Source organism: Mastigoproctus giganteus, chromosome 9 (assembly GCF_048544385.1).
Source record: "Mastigoproctus giganteus isolate SK-2022 chromosome 9, ASM4854438v1, whole genome shotgun sequence".
Taxonomy (NCBI): Eukaryota; Metazoa; Arthropoda; class Arachnida; order Uropygi; family Thelyphonidae; genus Mastigoproctus; species Mastigoproctus giganteus.
In genome coordinates this window covers 159,358,580-159,384,975 of record NC_143583.1, presented here as the reverse complement: position 1 = coordinate 159,384,975, position 26,396 = coordinate 159,358,580, and the positions used below count along the sequence as shown (strand labels likewise).

The 26,396-nt window shown below is 36.7% G+C and overlaps 1 protein-coding gene across 4 annotated transcripts in view; it reads left to right on the top strand.

Moving 5' to 3' along the window:
- The window catches only part of LOC150080843 (uncharacterized), a 133,918-nt gene that overhangs the window by 34,380 nt on the left and 73,142 nt on the right, over nt 1-26,396 (top strand). For all 4 annotated transcript variants that reach the window (XM_090381964.1, XM_090381960.1, XM_090381962.1 and 1 more), the window contains exons 4-5: nt 8,389-8,564; nt 22,074-22,171. In XM_090381964.1, coding sequence (XP_090238090.1) covers nt 8,389-8,564; nt 22,074-22,171 — 274 coding nt within the window. The remainder of the gene's footprint in view (nt 1-8,388; nt 8,565-22,073; nt 22,172-26,396) is intronic.

Sequence of the window (26,396 nt, the reverse complement as noted above, 5' to 3'; positions counted from 1 at the left end):
TCCACTTGTGTCAGCCTTTGATCCTGCTCAGGTAGCTAACAAACTAAATGAATATTTTGCATCAACATTCACACATGAGGAGTTTTCAGCGAGGGGAATGCCAGAGGTGTATTCAGCTCTGGCAGTAAGCTAGATAATCTTGTAATAACTGAGAGTAAAGTGGACGAGAAATTGTTGAAGATAAACAGAAGAAAGGCACCTGGGGTGGATGGGATCTATCCAGTAATATTAAAGGAAGCAGCAAAGGAAGTAAGCAAATCCTTAGCCATAATTATGAGAGCTTCCTTGGACTCAGTGGAGGTACCCATAGACTGGAGATGTGCAAATGTGACCCCAATTCACAAAGGAGGATCAAAGGCTGACACAAGTAATTATAGACATGTGAGTTTAACTTCTGTTCCAGGAAAATTAATGGAGGCACTTGTTAAAGAAGCATTGCAGGATCATCTAGACAAGACTTCAATTATAGCTTGGATACAGCATGGTTTTGTAAAGGGAAGTCTTGCCTGACCAATTTGATTGGAAACTATGATGCAGTCACAAAAGAACTGAATGCAGGGAATAACTTTGATATTATATACTTGGATCTTAGAAAGGCTTTTGATACTGTTGCACATGGAAGACTGCTGCACAAATTGGCGCAGTGTGGCATTGGAGGCAAATTGCTGCTATGGATAAAGAGGTGGTTGAGGGGGGGTGTGGAAGAAGACAGAGAGTGGTAATCAATGCACACTGCTGATCATGGATTAATGTTATTAGTGGAGTCCCTCAGGGTTCAATGTTGGGTCCATTATTGTTTTCTGTATTTATAAATAATATTGATGATGGTATATCAAGCTTAATGTCCAAGTTTGCAGATGATACAAAGGTTGGCAGGGTTGTTAAGGACACTACTGACGCTATGCTGTTGCAACAGAATCTGGAAAGGTTGAGCAGATGGGCTGAGAGGTGGCAAATGAAGTTTAACATTGACAAATGTAAAGTACTACATATGGGAAACAGCAACCCCAGAGCAAGGTATCAACTCTGTGTTACTACACTGACAGTGGTAGAGAATGAAAAGGACTTGGGGGTAATTGTGCAGGCAGATATGAAGTTCTCTGAGCAGTGCAGACAGGCTGCAAGAGTAGTTCATGGTGTCTTATCAATGATATACAGGAATTTTTCTAGCAGGGAAAGGAGGTGATTATTCCCTTGTATAAGGCAATGGTCAGGCACCTTGAGTACTGTGTACAGGTCTGGAGGCCTCATTTCAAGAAAGATGTAGAGCTGCTGGAACATGTACAGAGAAGGGCAACAAGATTAGTGAATGGAACAAAGGGTTGCTCTTACGAAGAAAGGCTTAAGTTTTGCAAATTACAGTGTCTGGAGACTAGGCACCGGCGAGGTGATCTGATAGAGGTGTATAAAGCTTTGAATGGTTTGAGCATGCTCAATGCTGATGGGATTCTGCCTCTTGCTCAGAATAATCACCTGAGGGGGCATAAATTCAAATCGAAGAAAGACAAATGTAGGATAGATGTGCGGAAATTTGCCTTTAGCCCGCCGATAGTTGGTTGGTGCAACAGACTTCCATCCCTTGTTGTGGAAGTTGATAGCCTAAATAAATTTAAGGCTCAGCTGGACAGGTATTTCAAAAGAACGGAGGGGTGAACCGGAAGTTTTTTTTTTTTGGCTGATGCTGCATAAGCTTGCTTTCTTGCATCATATGCTTCTACTAATGCTAACTCATTTAGTCTTCTTTCTGAGTCCGACATGTCTTCTGTAATGATACCACATTCTTGGCAAATCTTAGATGCATCAGCTTTTTGACACTTATTTGATTTTTCTTGATCACTGATCCAAGTCCCTAAATACCTCTTCTGGTACTGTAGTAGATAGTATCTCCATGGGAAATTCTCTTCTCTACTAGAAATATATCACTATTTTTGTGAAGCTTAATAGTTGTTGTATTACTATAGATATTGTAAAGTCTCTATACATTCCTTCTCAATTCTAGTTTGCTTAGTGCTGTTAAAATTGCCAATGTTTTTATCGAATGCATTTTCATAATCCATATATGTTAAGCATAGCAGTTTATTATATTCATTGTTTTTTTTTTTTATTTTTCTTTCTCTTGACTCATTTTAAATCCATTACTTATTATTTTCATAAAAAAACTTTATAAATAGAAATGATAGTAAACTTATTGGTTTATATTTCTATATTTCTTCTTATTTTCCTTTCTTAGCCTGTAATAGTTGCACAGTTTCCTTTCTTAACCTGTAATAATTGCACCTGTTGCACGTACAGAGGAAATATTAAATTTCCTCTGTACGTGCAAAAATTTTAAATTTGTTCATTTTTTTTTTTATGCTACCTCTATTTTCAATCTTTTCTAAACACAACTATGAAAAATTCATGTTCTATATTAAAAACATATTTTTAATTAAGTTTTGAAAATTAAAACTCCCTTTAGACCTATCAATGAGCAAATGCAAATTTGAAAACTGTGCCCTTCAATTTATGCTTTGATTACACAAGAGCGTGTTAGCAACAGGAGCACTTGCTGCATAAATGCGAAACATGCAGGTCACCAGTTTGATTCCAGACAATGCATAAATGCCACGAAACCAGTGAATGTTACCAACTGGAGATAAGCATGTGGCAGTAAAGAGAGTATGTTATCGATATCTTAACATGACATATGCCAATCAACACATGTGTACAATTAGGTTTAACCAGCACCATCATAAGAACAAAGGCTGATCACTGCGTGTTGACATCATCATAAGTGGGCTATAAGAAGTATATAAAGCTACATCGCAGCACAGAATTGAGAAAAGCAAAAGCAAGAGTTGAATGTAAATCTACTTTATTATTTTCTGTGCATAATGGAAAGCTAATTTATGTTCCAAGGGACAAAAAAATAATAATAATAAATAAAAAATTACAAAAAATAAATAAAAAAATTAAGTTGTTGTTGTTATTTGGTTTTTAGGAGCATTAGCAACTAAGGCCATATTGCTCCGGTGCGGTGGTCATTCCCTGACCTTTCCGCATGCTCCGTATTTGGTGGTGATGGGCTCGAACCCCAGTCTAATCTAGAAGCGTGGCTGCTCCTTCCCACCTGGCTACGGAGGTGCCTAAAAAAATTATCAGTTTTGATACTTAAGTGTGATAATTTTTGTTAATCATAACGTTCTGAAAAAATAAAGACAACACATTTTATAGTTAACTATTTTATCACATTTTGAATGTTTTACATGTAAATTGTAATCCAACAATACATTTATTAATTAAATCTAATAATTTGATTACTATAACCAAACAGAAATTATTTTACTTTAAATTTAGCTCATTTTTGATGTTGAAGTTTAAGTTTGTGTTGCTCTTAATACATCATTTTTTTTTTACAATAATTGTTGAACAAAATATTGATAATGGTATTAATTAGCAAATTTAAAATTATTTCTCCAAAATGACCATGTTTGCAAACATCATTCAAATAAAATTCAATAGTTTTGAAGAAATTTGACATAAGTAATGATAAGAAATCTCTCTGATTATGTAACTTCAAGAATTCTTTCTCTAGGGTGGTTGTTGTTATTTGATTTTTAGGAGCATTAGCAACTAAGGCCATATTGCTCTGGGGATATGCAGTGGTCATTCCCTGACCTTTCCGCATCCTCCGTATTTGGTGGTCATGGGCTTGAACCCCGGTCTAATCAAGAAGCATGTGCTATGCACTGCTGCTCCTTCCCACCCGGCTACATAGGCGCCCTTTCTCTACGGCTTGTGATATAAATTTTTGAACTAATATATAACAATATACACCAACAGCAGTTACGTTTGATTCAGGGTATAACAGTCCACTATCCATAGGATAAACAATACTCAGCATTGGAGGATTTGTAAATACAAAGGGTACTAGGACAGTTTTGCAATATGACGCAACAATGAATCACAGGAAGCTGCTTGTTGCTAAATGTTGAGACATGTACATACGTGCATAGTAGCCGCCGCGCCAAGTCGATGGGCTCAGTTATTCATTAGTAGTGAGAATGTAAAGTGCTTGTGATGGCATCGTGGTCACGAAATGAGATATGGACAGTTTTGCGGTATAATTTCGTGCGTGGTTTAACCATAGACCAGTGCTTAGAAGAAATGGCTCTTGCACTAGATGATGATTGTCCACATCGTACAACGATATTCAGGTGGTATAGAGAATTCCAAAGGGGAAATTTCACTCTGGAGGATTCTGAGAGGCCGGGAAGGCCACGAACGTCAGTTACGGAGGAAAACGTTATTGCTGTGAGGAAAATGCTTGACGAAAACAGGCGAGTGACCTACCAACAGATAGAGGATACTTTGGGCCTAAATGCACCAGCAATTCGTTCGATTCTGCAAGATCATTTGCACGTGAAGAAACTTTGTTCTCTCTGGGTGCCGCATCAACTGACTGAAGAGCAGATGACACGACGTGTGACTTGGTGCTGGTAGATGTTAAGAAAGTTTGATAAGGGACAATCTCGGTATGTGAACAACATCGTGACAGGTGACGAGACTTGGCTGTACTATTATGATCTGCCGACCAAGGCTCAAAACAAAGTTTGGGTCTTTGATGATGACGACACACACCCGTAATTGTCAGAAAATCCCGATCTGTAAAGAAGAAAATGATAGCTGTATTTTTCAAATCGAGTGGAATTGTGGAACGTGTCGTTTTGGACACGCAGAAGACAGTCACAGCTAAGTGGTATACTGAACAATGCCTGCCTAAAGTCATTGGATCTATGAAGAACTGCGGCCAAAGTCAAGAATGGACACCTGGTACCTCCATCACGAAAATGCTCCAGCTCACCGCACCAAAGCCTGCACCGAATATTTGACCACGACAGGACGGAAACTTCTCGAGCACCCTCCATACAGTCCAGACTTTGCTCCCTGCGACTTTGCACTGTTCCCGCATGTGAAAATGAAGCTAAAAGGGAGGCGGTTTTCCAGTGATGAGGACCTTCTACGGGCTTGGGACAACGAGTGTGCTTTACTCCCTAGTGAAACTTGGCAGAACTGGTTTAAAGATTGGTTTCGGAGGATGGAGAGGTGTATTGAATGTAGTGGAAATTACTTTGAAAAAATTAAATAAACAAAGCTGTATTGCAAAACTTTCCTAGTACCCTTTGTAATGAAATACTTTTTCTATTAATTGAATTATTATCACTTAAAATTGCTACAACATTATAACCAATTTTCTCCATACCCACAATAATTTTTTTCAAAACTGAATGTAATTTTTCTGCAGTAATTTTTTTTTCATGGATAAAATATATAAATGACACCTTTGTAATTGGACAGTAAGCTTTGAATCGTAAATACATATTCACTTGAAGCTGCGCCAGTACTATAAAAAGAATATCCCAGCACACTTCCACCTTTGTAATCAATATAAGGTTTTAGATGAATTTCATTGATCATTAAACTAATTTTCCATTCTGAAAAATTTAAAAAGACCAATTAGGCCTGATGTAGCCGAGTGTCAGGAGCGCAAATGCAGTAGCACACACTCTTTGAGTGAACTGGGTATCAAGTCCATGCTGTGACTGCTAAATACGATTAACATTTGTATTGATTGATTTATTATAAACTCCACTGATCTGGTGGTCATGCCAGAGTATAAACAAGGGCATTTTTTTTAAATTTCTGTTTGGCATACATCAGAAATTGATTCTCTTGCTGATCATCTGGAATTTTTGTGTTTAGGGAAGAGCAGAGCCAATGAATAGTATTTAGATGAGGATTAAGTAGGAATCAGAATGCTGTAGAAATTTGTAGTCACATGGAGATGTCGAAAACACCAAAGATGAAAATATTAATACTTCTGTGGAGTTATCTGTATGTATTCTTTTCACATTGTAACAAATGTAATTGTTCGCATGTGAATTTAAACACTGATGCTCTCTCACTATTAATGACTCCTGCAATTGAATTCGGTAGACTACAAGCATCATTTAAAACAAAAGAAAACAAAAAGAGATTCCTATTTCTTTTTTTCTCCTATTGTTTCTTTGATCTTTTTTTTACATATTATAAGGCTCTGATTTCCAGCTTCATTCTTTTTTTACATAATTTTGCTTATATTCGACAGTTCTGTTTTGTTTTGCTTATGGAGTCTCTCTCTCTCTCTTTAATTTTTTCATTAAATCCATAGTTTTCCTATAATTTTCTCTTCTCTTCCTTCTAATTAATTTTTACCCCTCCTGTTTCAAAAGCACATTTTGAAATATTTTTTGTTACACTTTGATTGATACCATTTGTATTATTATCATCAAATTTTGTTTCATTAATTCCATTTCAGGTTTGCTTTTATAATTGTCTGTTTGACTGCTCAGTTTTTCTATATTAATTGACTTGTTGCACTCCCATTTCTGTTAATCAAGATTTTTGCTCTGACTATTCTGTAGTCACTTCCAGTGTTGAATTTACTTATCACTTCCAAATTTTTACTGTTTTTTTTTTTTATTGGTAAGGAAAAAATCTATTTCATTGAAAACTAGTCAATTCAGATTTTTTCCATGTCCATTTATGGTATTCCCTTTTTTCAAAAAGGTTTTTTGTTATGTACAGACATTTTTCTTTAGTAAATTCTATTAATTTTTCCCTCTTTCATTTTTCTTTCCTATTCCAAAATTTCCTATAATTTAAATTGATGAAACACTATTTCAACTATTCCAGTTGATATTTTATTAATAAATGTTATCTGAATGATTGAATGCAGCTTCCCATAAATAAATGATTTTTTATGCCATTTCGCCTCACAAAATTTATGGTCCTTTCCTTTTTATGGAAAAGGTGACTATAAATGAAAAGATGACTAAAAGCACTAATACTATAAATTTCTGTTGGCACAAAAGGGAGAAGATAGTGTATATTTCAGGTGGACATGAGGGAATATATCAATAACACATTATCCCATAGCATGTTATTAATATTCTCCAGATCTCCTGACCTTCTTTTTGTGGGACTTTGTAAAGGATGCTGTTTGTACCATTATCACTAAAAGAGGCCCTCGAACAGAAACATAAGGTCACTGAGGCATTGATATCATATAAAAGACATTATGGAAATGAGGCAATGGCACATCGCTTACCATAGGTATACCAGAAAAGGCCTGAGAAGAAGCAGATTGTCTCATCAACATATGACTCGTGGGTTCAAATCCAAGGCTTATAGGGTCAGTAGGAAACTTTCAGGGATTCTCTATCCATATGTGTGTATGCCCCATCAGTAATAAGGGCCAGTTTTCATTTCTGTAATTTTTTGAAATGCCCACTATTTTATACTGCAGAAAAATATATAAGAACTTTGCTTGCAAGGAAAGTGGTATTATCATTGTATAAAACAGGGTAGGTTCCAGGTTTCCTTTAGAAAGGACGATCTGTTGGAAAGGGTGCAAAGAAGAGTAGCATGATCAGTTGGGGGGGCACAATATAGTATTCCTGCCAAAAAAGACTTGAGTTCTGTAAATTGAAACTGGAGACTCAATTGAGTTATTTAATGCTTTAAAAGGATTGAAAAAACTAAATGCTGGTGGCATCCTTTCAGAAGTGGATTGGGTCAAAAATTCTTACCAGGGAAAACAAATAGAATGTATTGGAGGTCACAGTGTAATATTGAAAATAACACTGGCCTCCTCTGACCCATTGGGATTTCCCCAGTAAGTCTTATGGCCAGTCCACCTCTGCATCCTTTCTCTTTTTTGAGTGATACCTGCAAGGAGGCATACATTTAAATTGAAAAAGGATGGTGCAGAAGATATGTGGGAATTTGCCTTCCACCAAAGATTAGTTGGCTGTTGAAGTAAAGTTCCATGTAATGTTGTGGAGGTAGGATGTTTGAATAATTTTAAATTATTGAGCAAATTATTAGAAAGGATTTTTTTTTTTTTTTCACTAATAGAGATTCCCACAGCAATGACAAGTTTTTTTCTGTGTACCGTATATATATATATATATATATATATATATACACACGGTACATAGAAAAAAAAAAAAATATATATATATATATATACACACACACACACACAAGAGATACTTGAAAATTAACTTCCTGTTTATGAATGAGATAAAATTTTACAAAATACCTTTTGTTGTTTGTTGCTGTAATCCTGTCTTAACTTAGGGTAAGAAAACTTGCACTTGGAGTTATTTGATGAGGTTATCTGCCTTAAAAGTCTAATCTGCAGTCTTTGAATCATTCAGTTATAGGACACTATCAGCTGAAATACTTGAGAATCAGCAGTCATAATACGGCGGATAATTAATTCTAGACAATTCCTTGTAAAATTTTGCCAATATTAATTCTAATGTCATATTTATATCAATTTTACTTTATTTTATTTTTAAGCTATCTGAGGAGTGGAGCTGATGTTATAACTACTGCTAGCTATCAAGCAAGCAAAAAAGGTTTCCAGCAACATTTAGGACTTTCTGAAGAAGAAGCCAGAACTCTGATAATGAACAGTGTTGTTATTGCACAGAATGCAAGAGATGAATTTCTTGAAGATAAACACACTGATAATGGTAAGTTTCTTCTTCGTATACTACAGATATACAAAAGACATTTCAAAATTGTCTCTGCATATGAATGAATTGTAATTGTATGAAATACCATTTCTTGTTTTTTGCCATAATCCTGTGTAATCTCATTGTATTTATAGCATTTTGATTTATTTGACAGGGTTATTGTGTTTATGTGGTCGTGGTTTGTGTTTTTACTTTTTTTCTTTAACTATAAAGAATAATCTCCTTGTGCTCCTTTTAACTATAAAGAAAAGGTATTTATTTGTTAGTATTAGTATTAACAGTAAAAAATGATGCAAGGAAGAATGCTTATACAGTATCAGCCAATAAAATAAAATAAAAAGCCAATACATATCACTTGTCTATCCCTATCCCTTCTAATGGTTTGTCTAGTTCTTCCTTGGATTTATTCAAACTACCCACCTACAACACTAGAAAGGAGTTTATTCCAACAATCGTCCACTCACTGGATGGAGGAAAATTTCCATACATCTATCCATTCTTCCTCAGTTTGAATTTATGTCTCTTCATATGTGCAGTCAAGAGAAAGGATACCATCAGCATTGAGTGTACTCAATCCATTCAAAGCCATAAACATTTCAATTGGATCTCCTTAAGGTGCCTAGTCTCCAAGTGTTGCAGTTTGCAGGAATGAAGCGTTTCCTGGTAAGAGCACCCTTTTCAACAGATCCACATGCTTCCTAAAACGAGGCCACGTTTTATTAACCTATAGGCCAAATATGTTATTTTCCTTTGTTTCCACATATATTGGGTACCTAAATAATCTTAAAAACTTTTCTACTGATATTTTTCTAATGCTCTTCTACAAAATAAATACATGACTCTGCCTGTAATAAAATAAAGAGTATATAATTTCAAAACTTATTAAACTATACATCATAAAACAAGCAAAATACATGCGGTAATTGTCATACACCTCAAATGCAATTAGTTCAACCTTATTAATATAGTGGCCAGTTTAAACTCATTAGTATTCATAACAAGCCATTAGTAATATATATATATATATTCTTCAGTCTTCAATTTAAAGCCTATAACTGGACTTTAATGGAACTTCTCTCATTATAGTGGAAAACTGTGGCCTATACTCTGAGGTCCATGTGGAATTCATGTAATTAGAAATCAAATCAACAGAATAATATGCATCTGTAATATCCCAGAAAATATGCTGGAAGCATTAGTAAAGTTAATAGCCAATTTAATTAAGAATAAAATGCTAGTTAAATTCTTCAAATTCCATATGAATTTGAAGAATCTAACATCACCCTGGCATTAATCCAAATTGGGTCACAGAACCATTTAGTACTCCTGGTTTATTGCACTTAAGACAAGATTCTTTGACTTACTGCACTGTAACCTGAATGTCCAAATTTTAAGCCCTAAAACAACGAACCACTATTCACTGTAGAAAATAATTCTCTAGCAGACCCTGTCTTTATTAATCCGCCCACCACTCCCTGCCTTCTACCTTCTACATATTTTACCTTCTGTACCCCTACATATTTCACTCAATAGCTTAAGCAGGCTATTTCCCAGCACCTAGATTTAAATAAATTAATTATAATAGCTGCCAGGCCAGCAAAATAGGCCAAATGGTGCCCCAGCAACTTATAAAGTCGGCCAAGGACCAGCCTTTCTCATACTGACTCACCCACAATAATACATGGAGATTGCAAGTAAAGACTACTGTACTTTATGCTGATGCATACCCATTCAGCTTTGGGTCCCAATCCCAGTTTGCTGGAAATACCAATCTAAAGTAAATTTTATCAATTTTCAGTCACATATGTTATTATAATTAGAATACACAAAACTAAAAATAGGTAATGAAGCATAGTAAAACTGTTATTGGGACTACAGAAATGAGTATGCATGAGACATTCATTTAATATGGCTATCTGTCCACTCAAAGTCCCTGATGAAGTAGCAGAGAGATGGCCAAGTGAATGAATGCAATTTTTCCTTTTTCAGTTTCCCCTAACCTTTTATTATTTCTTTTTATAATCCTGTAAATTTATCTTATTTTAATTTTCAACATAGTTCTTTACACAAAAAAAAAAAAAATAGATGAACCGACTGCTGCTAGCACACCAAATTGCTACAGCACTGTTAAGACTTAATGCCTGAAATGCCTTTCATCCAAAATATAAATTACACGACAAACACAAATCCATAAATACATAGAATCATACCCTAATCAATTAATGTGCATATAATGTTTAATTGATAACTATTACAATAGCATTAATGCCATATATCTACAACTACAACACCAACCTGAAAATTAAAAGTTTATTCCTTTATAGCACATAAAACATAAAATTAGCAATTCATCTGTAATGCTACTAAATAACACTGACTCGAATCTATAAAACATCTTTATTATGATAATATAAAATAAAATAAGATACATGTGTACTGTTCATATAATTGTATATTAAAATATTAAAACAAAATAAAATAAAATAAATGTTGTATAACAAGAAAATACAATAAAATATATAAAATTAAAAGCGATAAAAGTTGTTTAAAATCACTAGAACCACTGAACCGTGCACAGACACCATAGTTCATGATGCAGACCTGCTGAGATGTATGTGGTACCTATAGATTGTTGGTCATCCTGCAACCAATATAGCTGATGGTGGCCACTGCTGCCGAAAGCTCCTGTGTTAGTGGTTCTAGTGATTTTAAACAACTTTTATCGCTTTTAATTTTATATATTTTATTGTATTTTATTCTTGTTATACAACATTTATTTTATTTTATTTTGTTTTAATATTTTAATATAGAATTAAACGAACAGTATGCATGTATTTTATTTTATATTATCATAATAAAGGCATTTTATAGATTCGAGTCAGTGTTGTTTAGTAGCATTACAAATGAATTACATAGTTCCTGACTCCAGAGGCCTTTTCAATTAATCATAAAATTAGCAATTAAGTATATATATATATATATATATATATATATATATATATATATATACACACACACACACACACACACACTAGTAAAATATATACAAACATGTAATGTCACCGCAATTAAAAAAAAATTGAATTCCACATGCACTCAATGTGTAGGCCACAGTTTCCCACTATAATGAGAGAAGTTCCATTAAAGTCCAGTTATAGGCTTTAAATTGAAGAAATAAAATATTAACAGTTCCTACAGATAGCATTATTTAAATAATGATACATCCTAAAAACAAAAACAACTTCCAAATGGTTGGGGGGAAAGAGAAAAAGAGAGTGCATAACCAAATAGTGGTAAATTCTTCATTATGTTTTTTTTTGTTTTTTTTTAACAGTCCCCTGTACAGTTTATAACATTTACTTAATGAACCGTGGTTTACTAAAATAAGCACTATATATATAAAAGTTGATAGGAATCAACTTTTTTTTATAAGAAACTTCATATTTTTACATTTTAAAACTACATATTTATCATTCTTTTCTCATGTTTAATTAAAACATTGTTTTTTTTCTTCTCTTCATGTAAGCCCTAATCACATTTACAAGTTTCATATAACAGTGTACACGAAATGTGTATGAATTGTCCAAGGCAACAATACTACAATATACTATAGCTTCACATATAAAACTGGGTTAAAATAAGGTGATATATAAGATATCAAGTTTAACTGCTTTCAAAGTAATAACTTAAACATGTGAAACATTATTCACGAGCTTATTTGATTATAAATACAAAGAGATTGAAAGTTCTTGATAAGCATGTGTTCTGAGTTCACATAGTTATTTTCAAAATAAAATTGAGGGATATAAGTTCGTGTTAAAAATCTGATCTGTAGTCATTAAATCATTTTCAGTTATAGCATACTACAATTCAACTAGATATTTATGAGCCAGCAATCATAGGCTGCATAATTAACTTCCTTTAAGTGGCATTCTGGAACACTAAAATGAACTTTGAGGATTGAACTTTGCATGACTAATTGACCCAGTTGTCACTGTGGAAAGAAAATCTTGTTTGTCAGATTTCCCTTAACATTTTTCTTTGTTGGTTTCACATAAAGATTTTATTGTGGCACTATACCATAACACAAAGTGGTAGCTTTTTGCAAATCATGAATTCTGTGCAAAAAGCTCCTTTGCTAGCACAGCTCATAAATTTGATAATAACACATTCTTTATTAAATTCATGTCAATGATTATGAGTGAAGAGGAAATTTTGACTTAGAAACAACATGACCGGGGCACTGGGCTCAGCTCATCTATAAGTTTAATATTAGTGTTGGCAAATGATGCAAGAAAGAAAGTTTATAAAGCATTAGCCTAGAAAAAAAAACTTCCCACGTCACTAGTCCTTTCCCTCCAATAGTTTGTCTAGTTCTTCCTTGAATTTGTTCACACTATCCACTTCCAAAATAATAGATGGAAGTTTATTCCCACGAGCAACCACTCACTGGCTGAAGACAAACTTCTGCACCCATCCTTCCTCAATTTGAATTTATGCCCTCTCATGTGTGTAGTCTGAGCAAGAGGAAAAATGCTGTCAGCATTGAGCTTGCTCAATCCATTCAAAGTCTTAGAAACTCACTCAGATTAGTGAAACTTTCAGGCAGAGTAGCTACTTTCATTCTTATTATGAAGGGCCAACAACTGTTCAGTTTTTTTCAGAAATGTCTAGAGATGCCTTCATAGGTCATGCATAATAAGGATCACTTTCAGTCCTCCAATTCTGTTTTGAATGGTCCTTAACTCCTTTTGATTTATGTCTTCTCTGATGGTATATTAGTTTTACCTCTTGTGATTTATTTGGAGAGGGGTAAATTCAAATCCCATTTGAAACTAGAGAAATTCTTTAACTCTTCTGAAACAAGTTTCCTGAAAGCATATTGGCCCTGTGTAATGTTTCCCAAAAGAAGCCAACTTTGTGGAGTGTTTCTTCATGAAATTTTGACAATTCATAAAAATCAAAATTTGTACAAAAATGCTCTTAAAAATTAAATTTTTTCTATTTTTGACTTGGTTGCCCAACATTGGAGTGAAATTATAGCAGAAGTCAAATCATAATTTTTAAAAAACTCCTCGTTTCTTCTTTTTATGTTTTTGATGTAATACTTTCATCTGTATTTATTTACATACCATTTGATTCAATTTCATCAACTTTTTGATCTGAATTCCAGAGAATTTCTGCTTTTGTAAGCCAAAATCTGACAATGTCTTGTAGGCATGATCTCTTTCTCCTCCTCTGATTTTTCACTTTGCAGTCTATTATAAATTATGTCTACAGTTACTTAGATACATAGATAAAAGATGTCAGCAGTTACTGGAGAATTTAAAGACAATTCGTACATAAACAGACACATCATTTGAAATATACTTGAAAAACGTATATATTGTGTTACTCCTATGTGCCTACACATGTAAAACATATATACAAATGTATTCTGAAAAGTTTAAAGCCTCTTCACATAGACAACATTGTAGTTAGTTCTCAAGGTGGAGGAAGAAGGGTTGTTTTATGCAAGTTATTCTAGTTTTGTTAGCCTATACAATGTATAGATTGACCCATAAATGTACACTTATAGAGATGTAATATGTTACAAACCATATGAGCTAGAGAACCATAGGAATTGATTCGTAACAACTTCAGGCACAAAAAATTCTGAAGAACAAGAACTTTTTAATTGCTTAGCATAGAATTTTAACTTGAAAAATATGATGTAGAGAATTCACCATAGACATTCTACATCCTTTCATGAAAGTACGAGGGGCATTTAAAAAGTTTGTGGCCTAAGTATGAAGGGTTTGTTTGAGGAGTCTGGTAGCATGTTACTTTTCAACATAGTCCCCTTTGGAATCAGTATATTTTTTCCACCATTGTTGCAATACATTTATACCTGCTGAAAAGAAAGTTTTCTCTTCGGCCTCCAGGAATGCATCCTCTGCAGTAATACGTCATGTCAGTTGAAAAATGGATGCCAGCCAGGTATTTTTTCAAACTAGGAAATAGGTGAAAGTGTGATGCTAGATCTGGTCAGTATTGTGGATGATCCAAGATTTCAAAGCCACACTCATACATTGCATTTCAGTGTAGCCATGATAATGACAGACTCACAAGCAGGTGCATTGTCGGGGTGGAACAAGACTCCTTCAAGTTTTCCTCATCCTAAGCATTTGTCTTTGATGTTTTCATGCAAACTCCTCAAAAGGTCTGTGTAATATGCCCCTGTGACTGTCTGGCCTTACTGAAGGTAATCCACTAGTAACACTCCATCAGCATTCCAAAAAAAACAAAAAAAAAAACAGATGCCATCACCTTGTTGCCACAAAAGGAATCAACTTGGCTTTCTTTGTTAGACCTCACCAGGTCTAACATTTTAGCCAAAATTTGAACCATGTTAAAGATGCTTCCATTTAAAACAGTATAACATGTTTGTTTGTTATTTGGTTTTTAGGAGCATTAGCAACTAAGGCCATATTGCTCCGGGGATATGCGGTGGTCATTCCCTGACCTTTCCGTATTTGGTGGTCACGGGCTCGAACCCCGGTCTAATCAAGAAGCTTGTGCTACGCACTGCTGCTCTTGCCCACCTGGCTATGGAGGCACCTAGTGTAACATGTAAATAGACAACTACACACAAATATTGCTGCTCACTAACTTGAAGCTGTTGGCTACGTTGAGAGTTTCTATGCTATTTACTGCTGAGGTTATGAGCTAAGTGGCATTACTTTTCAATCCACTCTCCTGTAATGTGCTTATGAAGGATTCATATATTAAAAAACAAATAGTTGTGTCACCACCTATCTGCCCATAGTGGACATAGTGTTATTGTTATGCGGTTCCCATGGTTTCTCCTAATCTGCATTAAGTACTCTGCTAATATTGCAAAGCCAGTCAGTGTGGGTTGTGTGAGTAGTGTGTTGTTTGACTGGCCTCTTCATTACTGGGAGGCGCGATCACCAGGAAGGAGCTTCCCAGCATCCGTGCACTGGCATAAGGAGCCCGACCAGGGAGTTAAAAGTCATCTGATGGGCCATTCACACTCCTGCAGGAGCGGGAGTGGGGAGGGCCAAGGAAAGAGCAGAGAAGAAACAGAAAAGTAGAAGACAGCGGGGGATAACAGAGCGTAGGCAATTCCCCAGGCGAAAGGAACAGGAAGAGTGCTAGGTGCAGTTGTGAGAGTTCTGGAGGGCTGTGGGTAGGGAGAAGAGAACAGGTAAAGTTTAAATTAAAGAGTCCGGGATCATCACAATGGAGAATCATGGAGCGGCATTGACAGGGCTGGCCGCAATTTGCAGTTTCATGACTGGTAGTTTCCGGTGCTGGGTATCAGTTGCTGTGTGGAGAAGGCTATCCAGGAGTAGTGTTAGGGAGTTGCAGGTGATGCCAGTGACAATGAAAGACCTCGTTGGCATAACTTGTCAGTGCACGGAAGGCATCGTTAGATTCCAATAACTTGGTTTCTGGCTGAAGTGATGTAGTGTGGAGATCTAGGAGTAGTTGAGTTCTTAGGTCTAAGTATGAGTGCATCACGTGGTCCCAGTCTTCATGTTCTTCGTGGCCAGTTAATAGGAAGGAAGCATAGATGTTAGGGAAGAACCAAGTGGAACGTTGTTTGTTGATGTAGGTTACCTCAGGAAGGAAAAGTTTAGTAGTTGCACCAGTTGTGGAGTTATTCCAGAGGGTTTGCCATAGGTTTATCAATTCTAGCCACACACGTTTATGTTCCTGTTTGATATCGGTATGGGTTTGAATAGCGATGAATTCTGCTTCCTTATTCTTCTTAATAGCATGAGAGAGTCCGATAAAAATTATATGGAGGTCCAAGGGGAGGCAGCCTGTTAGTACCTGTAGGGCGGCAGTTGATGTCGTTCTACATGCGCAGGTCATTTGTAGTGGCATAAGTCGTTGAATTTGCTGAATTTGACATTTTGCATGCACTATGTCAAAGCCAGTCAGTGAGGAAAAGTACCATACTGCAGCTGAATATAGAAGCTGAATATACTGCTATAGAAGCTGAAAGAACATAATGCTGAATATAGAAGGCGTTGAGTTGGTCCTTTAAGACCCCAGTCCTTGCAGGTAAAGCTTGCTAACATAGTGATATAAATTTTTATCTTTTCTTGGATAGCTTGGATATGGGGGATGAAAGTTCTCCGGTCATCCAAAATTACTCCTAGGTATTTCACCGATCGGTAGTTTTTCAATGGGCGGCTATTAAAACGTATGATAGGAGGTCTGGAGAAGTCCAGTTTGCCTTTCTATAGGAGGGTTTTGCTCTTCTCAGTGGAGACTGAGAGTTTATTTTCCGTGGCCCATACAGACAGAGCAGAGAGAATGACTGCATCCTGGGTTTCTATGGTGGTGCGGGTGGGGGCCCTTGATGATGATAACCATGTCATTGGCATAAGAAAGCTGAGCAGTGTGTGGGTGTGGTCCCTCAGGAGCCGGCCGCCTCCCCGCCAGGTGGGCAGGAGCAGCAGTGCATAGCACACGCTTCTTGATTAGACCGGGGTTTGAGCCCTTGACCACCAAATACGGAGGATGCGGAAAGGTCAGGGAATAACCACTGCATATCCCCAGAGCAATATGGCTTTAGTTGCTAATGCTCCTAAAAACCAAATAGACAAAAACCTCAGGTGCCAGTCATCGAGTATCATATTCCAGACAGCTGGCCCCAGGATGGAGCCCTGGGGTCAGCCTCGAGTTAGATGTCGGGTGATGCAGTGATATTTTGTTTTGATGCTGACCTTGCGGTTAGAGAAGTAGCTTTTGAGGCAGTGGTAGAAATTCCAGGTACAGTTAGAGACTCTGGCCCTCTGAAGAATGCCCAGCCACCACACTGTGTCAAAAGCTCCTTTTAAGTCAATGAAGATTGCCAATACATAAGTTGCATCCGACTGTTCTGCCACTTTGAGGGTTTTAGATAGAGCATCAATTGTGGAGCACCCTTGTTTGAATCCAAATTGAAGCAAGAATGCCAAACCATTGGCTTCATATTAGTGTTGGAAGCGGGAGAGCAGCAGTCTCTCAAAAACCTTGCCGAGAATGGGAAGCAGTGCAGTCGGGCTGTATGCTTTGGAGGTACCTGCGGGATTCTTAGGTAAGAGTCTCAGGTTAGCATGCTTCCATGATGGAAAGTTGCCCTCACTCAGACAGGTGTTGAAGAGCTGAAGAAGCATCATTGGAGCTATGGCCCAGAGACGTTGCACAATCTCACCTTCAATAAAATCCAGACCAATTTATTTAATTGCTGCATCGACTTCCTCCATAATTGCAGCATAAAATTCCAGCTTCCAGCTGGAATTTTGTGCTGCAATATTCCTGCGGATGTCAGTGTCAGAGTTGTCCTGATATATTAGTTCATCCAGAATCCGGTTGATTGTATCTTCCCAGTGTGTAGTCATCAGAGTGGACAGAGTTTATGACATCTATGGATCCCAGCTTATTCCTCACGAGTTTGTGGACTAAACCCCACAGATTCCAGTTCCCCTCAGTCTCGACAAGGAAATGCCAGGAACTCTGCTTGGCATGGTAAATTTTGTTAGTATATTCACGGTGGACTGCTTTGAATCGGTCTCTATACCGTTCTACGATTTGAGCAGTTTCAGTTCTGCACTTGCGTTGGTACTCTTTGCAAGCGTGCTTCAGAGAATTGCGCATGTTAGTGAGTTCCTGTGACCACCATGGTACAGATCTTGGGTTCCTGGAAACATTTTTTCATGGAAGCCTCGAAGCTTTGAGAAGCAGACTCTCCACACAAAGTCTGTTTTCTGCACACTGTTCATTGATTGGTAGGAGTTGCTAGCTGGGTCTTGAAGAACATCTTGAATCACATTGTCAAACCGGTCCCAGTTCGCTGTTTTAGTAGAGAACTTGCAATATCTTGGATAGACACTTGACGAGGGACGGCAGAATTGGTGACAATGTAGGTGATGAGAGGCGATGGTCGTTAGTGGTGGCTGTGTCATGCACCTGCCATTGAAGGAGTCTATTGCGAAGAGAAGTAGTAGTCAGTGTGATGTCCAGGTTAGACTCTCCAGTTCCCAAAGAGTAGATGGTTGGTTGTCTAGGTCTGTTGATGAGTTCAAGGCCGTGTGAGGCAATGAATTCATCTAATGTACCTCCTCTTGTGTCGGTAGAGATGCTGAACCATTGTGTCGACCGGGCATAAAAATCTGCTGCTATAATGACATCAGTGTTCTCCAGGAGGTCAAGAGCTTGTTCCAGTCGAGCTATGTGTGGGAGGATATCAGTACCAAATTGGAAGTATGCTGTTAAGACCGCAATACGGCTGAAGCTGCCTTCTATTGTAGCCCCAGCTAGGTGGGAAGTGCGAAGTGATTCTATCTATGTTACTACTAGGTCTGGATTGCGGATGATGATAGCAGCGAGGCACAGTTGGTTTCTCGTCTGGATTTTCCTGAAAGCCAGGGGGTAACCAGAAACCCTTCTACGGACGCAGTAGGATTCCTGAAGGAGAAGAATATCTTGATTCAACTCGTCCATTAGAGGATGAAGCTGTGTTGCCACTGAGATGGATTTTTGGCCATTGATCTGGGCTATACAAAGTCTGGGAGAGGGGGGTTGAGCATTCTATTTTCCATAGTTAGTCTTATTGCATACTATAGTTGCTGCTCTTCTATATACAAGGCACGCTCCATCCCACACAGAGTGATCGTATGGTTTGTTAATTGCTTTGTAATTTGAGCATTTAGGAGGTGAGGCTTTGTTGGGACAGTCCTTGTAGAGATTCCCTGCCTCAGCACAATGCCCACACATTGGCTGTTTTTTAAGACACTTAGCAGAGGTGTGCCCATAACCAAAACATTTGTAGCATTTCAGGACTGGTACAAAATCTCTGAATCTGTGGGATGACCAGCCCAGAAAAATTCTATCCTAGCTATGTAGGAATCTCCTTATCCTGGAATACACTTCTATAACCCAATTAAGTCAACCACGGGTCCGTGTATTGGTGGGAAATTGAATTTTTGTCTCCTTAAGGGCTTCTTCCTTGCTCATGGATTCAAAGAGATTTCTGTTATACCTATCTGCCCAGTGGCAAAGAGACTGGGAATTAATTAAACATTACAGAAATGCATTAAATAAAAACGAAAACAAAAATTCGGCTAAGGTAAAGAAAGCCAACACAAGAACCATGGAAAACTGCTGGAAACTTACCGGACAAACTGGTATGCCGCTACCGCAGTTTCTCCCTGCATTCTCAGCAAACAGACGGTGTGTGTTATCAGTAGTGGCAGTAGAAGTAGAAAACAATATATTGATTGACACGTAAGCATGACAGACGATGAAATGATTAGTTTTTCTCATTTTCTCAAGCAGATTATTGGAGTTCATGAGTGTTTTTGCTATTAAAAAAAATATATTATTAATTTTTTTGTACTTTTTTGAGTTTAGGTTTCCTAACCTACCCTTAAAGGATAGGTTATGAAAAAAGGAAAGGTTTCTTTATTTTTTGTTATATTTCATAACCCGACCTTAAATTTTAGGTTAGGAAATAATAGGAAAAGGTTTCCTTACCTAGCCTTTAAAGGTTAGGTAAGGAAATATTTATTTATATTTATATTTCCTAATCTAACCTTAAAGGTTAGATTAGGAAATAATAGGAAAAGAAAGAAAGATTCTCTATATATATATTTATATATATACATGTCGTAACATCAATGAATATTATTGATGTTATCATTATTGCTGACATTATTACTATGATATTATCGTCTGTCACACCTACATGTTAATCAGTATATCGTTCTCGACTTCTACTGCCGATATCAATAACATGCACCATCTGTTTTCTGAGAATGCAGGGAGAAACTGCGGTAGCGGCAAACCTGTTTGTCCAGTAAGTTTCTTATGGTTCTCATGTTGGCTTTCTTTACCTTTGCCAAAAATTCTTACAAGACAATTTATTTTAAAAAATTAACCTAAAAAATTTTTCTATAAAGCTGGTAAATACCCTATATAATGTTTACAATTACATTGAAAGTGACCAGCGGAATCACTCTCAGTTTTTCTTTGCCCAGCTGTTGCCATTAAAGTACTGGTTACATCAGCCAATGTAAATGGTATAAAGTGTGTTTATATCATTATATCCTTAACCCTCCATCCAGTATAATATTCAAAAAAGATCAGAAAGTTGGTGAAAAACATGGGTGTTATGTTGATCTTAAAACAGAAAGTGGATATTTGTAGATTAGAAAAAGGTGAAGATTGTAATGTGCTTATGAAAGACTGTTGTCTTGGTTCTTCAACAACTTATGGTATAAATGGTACAATTGACGATATGTTTTCAGTCATAAGAAAGACATGGGAAAAGAATTGTATTTTAAAATTAAACCAAATAAAATTATATATAGTGTATACATTTCCTGTGACTAAGAAGTTTAATTTTACATTTGGTATTTTATTGTAAAGTATAAGAGTAATACTTATTCAACCCTTTTCTCTCAGTCCCAGATAACTGGGCTTATATGCATTATATTCTTAATGCAACCTAAGTTATAAAAGTTTTTGTGACCAAGAAAAAAAATGAATCAGAATTGTTCATTCATTATAACTTATTTTATGAAAGTTTATTTTTAAAGTTATTTTTTAAATGTCTACTTTCATTAGAAACATATTTTAATTTTGCAGTGCTCATAAAACAGTTGTGAATATATCAATTCATATGTGTGTAATAAACAGCAAAATTTGGTTTTTGAAAATCATATTGTGGAAGTACTTAAGTTGGGAATAGTTATCATCTTTGTTAATTTTGTAGTTTATGTATGATTAGAGTGAGTTACAGTATTGCTAGCAAAGAAAAAAGTTTTCAGTCATTCATAACAGCTTATTAGTATAAGTAATTCATTATTATTATTATTATATGGTGCAAGGAAGCCTGAGGCTTTTGCTGCACCAGCCAAAAAAAAAAAAAAAATCTTACTTTACAAAAGTTGATCATTATTCTGAACATAAAAATTTAAACAAATTATTTTTGTGTGTTAATTTACCATAATACTTTTGCAGTGGAATTAATGATCAAATATCTCTCTCTCTCTCTCTCTCTCACACACACACAGAGGTTTGTTCCTCACCCAGAATCATTTTAATTTAAAAAAATTTAAAACCAAGTTCATCTAATGATATAATTTTTTTTTATCACTATCTTTAATTCTAGTGTGAAGACTTCTCCAAAATGATTCTCTCCAAGTATAATTCCAATTTAATCCCATTATAATTCCAGCTTTAACTGAATTATTCTATTATATGTTAAATTTATTATAATATTATTCTTCAAAATCCTTATAAAACTCCTTAAAAGTACTAAGGAAATCTGGAAAGTATTTCTTTACCTCTGTTTGTAATATTATCATTATCATATCTGTATGTGTGTGTGTATATATATATATATATATACGTATTTTATTATTTTAAAACCTTTTAAATTTCAAATGACAGTATGCCTGGATCTATATAGAAAAGAAATCTTTTATTTATTTTGTTCATCAGGTAATCTTCTGATAGCTGGTTCAGTTGGGCCCTATGGAGCCACTTTAGCAGATGGTTCAGAGTATAGTGGCAGTTATATCGAAAGTATAAGTTTTGAGGTATGTCATATTTTCTAATATTAATCTTAAATATTTTTCTTATTCTAAACTAATATTCAAACAAATTTTAAGAGACCTAACAAAATTAAAAATAAATAAAAAAAAAGTGTAATATAAAGTTCCCCCCCCCACCTGTGCGCTAGAAATATATAACCAGCATTCAAAAATCTGGCATTTTTTGAAAATTTTATTTAAACAATAGCAACAAAAAAAATTCACTTCATATATGAGTGTTGGTTCAAATTATTTGTGCTAGCACTCAATAGAAGGCTATGGAGGTATCAGAATTTGCATACTGATCTCATATTGACTCATTGCTGAATCCAGATTTGGATAAACAATCATTTGCTGCAATAAATGATGCAATTGCACTAAAATACACACAATCATTTGCTTATTCTTCACTGAGAAACCAGTTACATTTGCATTACAAAAGTAACAAATACCATTGTGGTAATTGTTACTTTTATGGGTATGGGAAATAGCATTAACTTTTTCTTTTTGTTCAGTCAGTCATGTAATCCATCCAAATCATCAGTAAAAATAATGTGATGCCCATGCTTTATTCTGGTCACTTAGGGGACAGCCAAAGTATAACTGATAAATTTTCTAAATATCTCTCTTAAATATATATCATTGTGATTTAGTTAGGAAAGAGCTGCAGATAGCAGAACTTGATGGGTTGATTTTTAGACTTTCAAGGCATGACACTGAATGTGTTTTTTTGCAATTTGCCAAATCTTACCTGAAACAATTTATAATCAGATAATTAAATTATGAAATAACAAGGATATAGATATATTCAAACACTAAATATAAATATATAAACAATAATAATAAAGAAATAAAAACAATAATAATTATTTTCATGTAAGTTGGCTGAATAGATGTGAGTAGTATAATCAATCTCTTCACAAAAACTAAACTTACTAGAAGAAAATTGAAACAGTCTTGGAATCAGCATACAAAGCACTATCTTGACCTTATTTTCTGATAAAAAAATACTTGTTGAACTGTGCTGTTAGAGAACATGGACAGATGAGGGGGAGGCTGACTGATGAAGTAAGCTTGTTTCCCTGCATTACTTGCCACTGCTAATACAGTAGAACTTCAATTATCCGCCAGGGTACGGGATAAGTACCCTGGTGGATCGTACGGGATACGTACCCTCCAGATCATGATGGGTACTTATCCTGTACCCGGCGCCTCCATAGCCAGGTGGGAAGGAGAAGCAGTGCATACCACACACTTATTGATTAGACTGGGACTTGAGCCTGTCACCACCGAATACGGAGGATGCGGAAAGGTCAGAGAATGACCACCACATATCCCCGGAGCAATATGGCCTTAGTTGCTAATGCTCCTAAAAACCAAATAACAACTTGGTCCTTGAGGTTGTCACAGACATTCTCTCAGATATGCCAGACAAGCTGTACTTGCTACCTGGGAGTCTAAAACGCTGATGGAACTGATATTCGGGTGACACTCAAGTCAAGTGGACCCAATTTCGGCGAAGTCCGGACAGTCTGTGACAGCCAAATCCTCTGCTTGCACCTTCACGATGGTGGGACTGTTAGTAATCCTGGGTATAACCTCCATGCACAAGCACATGGTGGGTGACCACCCAGGTGTGAACCAACGTAAGCAGGGGTCGAGGTGTGGCGCCCACACCACATGGAGGAATGCCGCCCCTCTATGTTACCAGGCAGTACTAGATGGTAGATGACTCTCATCAACCGGTGAAATACCACCACTTTGCTTATTGGAGGCTTGAAGTGGTGGAACCCATGTTTAGTCTCTAGAGCTAAGTTCCGGTCAACCCTTCCCTATCTCTTCCATCATGCAGTATGATTGATGACTTTTGAGGTTATGATGAACGTCGTGGCGAGATCCAATATTCCTTACATTTCGAGGGTACAGCTCTAAAACGGTTTTCGCAGGCCGGCCGCTAGTTAGTACACCGGACCGAACCTATTGGTAACTCTCTAGGAGGCTTCCGGATCAGCTAGTGTATAATCTTGCTACCTCTACTCTGCCAGATAGTGACTGGAGGGAGTCCGAGTAGTGTGTATGCGGGGAGCATTGTCGAGGCCACGTAATGTCAAGGATCTGGGTATATTCTTACCACATGTACGCCATATCCAAAAATTTCATTACTTCATACAGCATGTCCCACCCACTTTTTCTTACTATTGAATACACCATGAATTGTCAAACTAATAGAACAAGCTTATCTGCGAAAAGATCTAAACCTCCCAAGGACTTCCTAATTCATTTCACAAATATACGTGGTCTCAATTCTAATCTCAACGATGTCCATTTCCACTTGCAGTCTTCCAAACCCCATGTACTTTTTCTGACAATCTCAGTTATCAGTTGATTCAACTACTGCTCATCTCAGATGCCCAAATTATTCGCTGTATGATTCCTTTCGCCTCAAAGGTGGTACTTGTGCATATGTCCGTTCTGATATTCCCTGTCAGAGACTTGGCAATTTGGAATCTCCTCTCTTTGATCTTCTCTGGCTTAAAATCTCTCTACCTCATTGTGTAAAATTCATCTGTTGTCTCTACCGTTCTCCCAACTCCACTAATCACTTGGAGCTCTTTGACTTCCTCTCATTGCAACTTGACTTTCTCCAGTCCAACTTTCCTAACATTGAGGTAATTTTCCTTGGTGATTTTAATGTTCACAACTCCAGCTGGCTTCCGTTTTCTGGTCACACTAATCCAGCAGGTCGAGATGCTGAGGCTTTTGCAATTACTAATGACCTAGCACAGATTGTTCATTTACCTACAAGAATACCGGACAATCCGAATCATACAGCCAATACGCTTGATCCTTTTCTCACAAACAACCCTTCTAAGTACACGGTCGAAGTGAGAGGTCCTTTAGGCACTTCAGATCACAACTTGGTGATTGTCTCTTCTCCAATGGAACCTTTATCTCATGGCTATTCACAACCTCGTGTTGTTTGGCATTACAAGAATGCAAAATGGGATGATCTGCGAGACTTCTTTTCTTCTTTTCCTTGGTCGGATTACTGTTTCAAAACTCCTGATGTCAACGTTTGCTCAGATCGTGTCAGTGAAATTATTCTTGCAGGAATGGAATCCTTTATCCCACACTCCACTTTAAAATCTCGTCCTTTATCTAAACCTTGGTTTTCCAATAAATGTGCTAAGGCTGTTCAAGAGAAGAATGTTGCATATCGTAATTGGCTTGTTTCTAATTCTTCAGTTTCATTTTCTGCCTACACCAAAGCTCGCAACAATTGTAAAGCAGTTATTAATCAGTCCAAACTTGAGTTTGAACAGGCTAAGAGTAGAAAACTTGCTTCTTGCCCTAATGGTAGCCGAGCATTCTGGTCTCTTGCCAAAGCTATTGGCCGCAACTTTTGCCCATCTCTGCTTCCACCTCTGTCCAAACCAGATGGTTCTGTTGTCACTTCAGCCAAGGATAAAGCTGACCTGCTAGCATCCCATTTTTCTTCCAGCTCATGTATTAATGAACTTGGTAAAACACCTCCCACCATTCCCAACACGGTCCATTCAATGCCTCCTGTGGTCTTCCGTCAAAAGGAGATCAGAAGGATTTTGATGAATCTTGATGCTAAGAAAGCTCCAGGTCCTGATGGTATTTCTCCACTTGTTCTCAAAATCTGTGCTCCTGAACTTACTCCTATTCTTTGCCGCCTTTTTTCACTTTCTTATTCCAAAGGTGTTTTTCCTTCTGCTTGGAAATTTGCTCATATCCAGCCAGTTCCTAAAAAGGGTGACAAATCCCTCCCATCCAATTATCGTCCCATTGCAATTACTTCTACTCTTTCTAAAGTAATGGAGAAATCAATTAACCGCCAACTCTTAAACTACCTAGAAACCTTCCGTCTGATCAACGGTCGGCAGTATGGATTCCGTCAGTGTCGATCCACTGGTGATATTCTGGCTTATGTTACCCATATATGGACTACTTCAATGGAAAGGTTCGGTGAAACACAAGTAGTTGCTCTTGACATCTCAAAGGCTTTCAATCGTGTTTGGCATAAAGAAGCTTCCATCTTATGGTTTGCCAACTGTTTTTAGTAATTGGTTATCCAGTTTTCTCTCTGATCGCTCACTGAGGGTGATGGTAGATGGCTCTCTGTCTTCTAACTTTTCCACTAATGCCGGTGTCCCCCAAGGTTCAGTTCTTTCCCCCACTCTTTTCCTCTTGTATATCAATGACC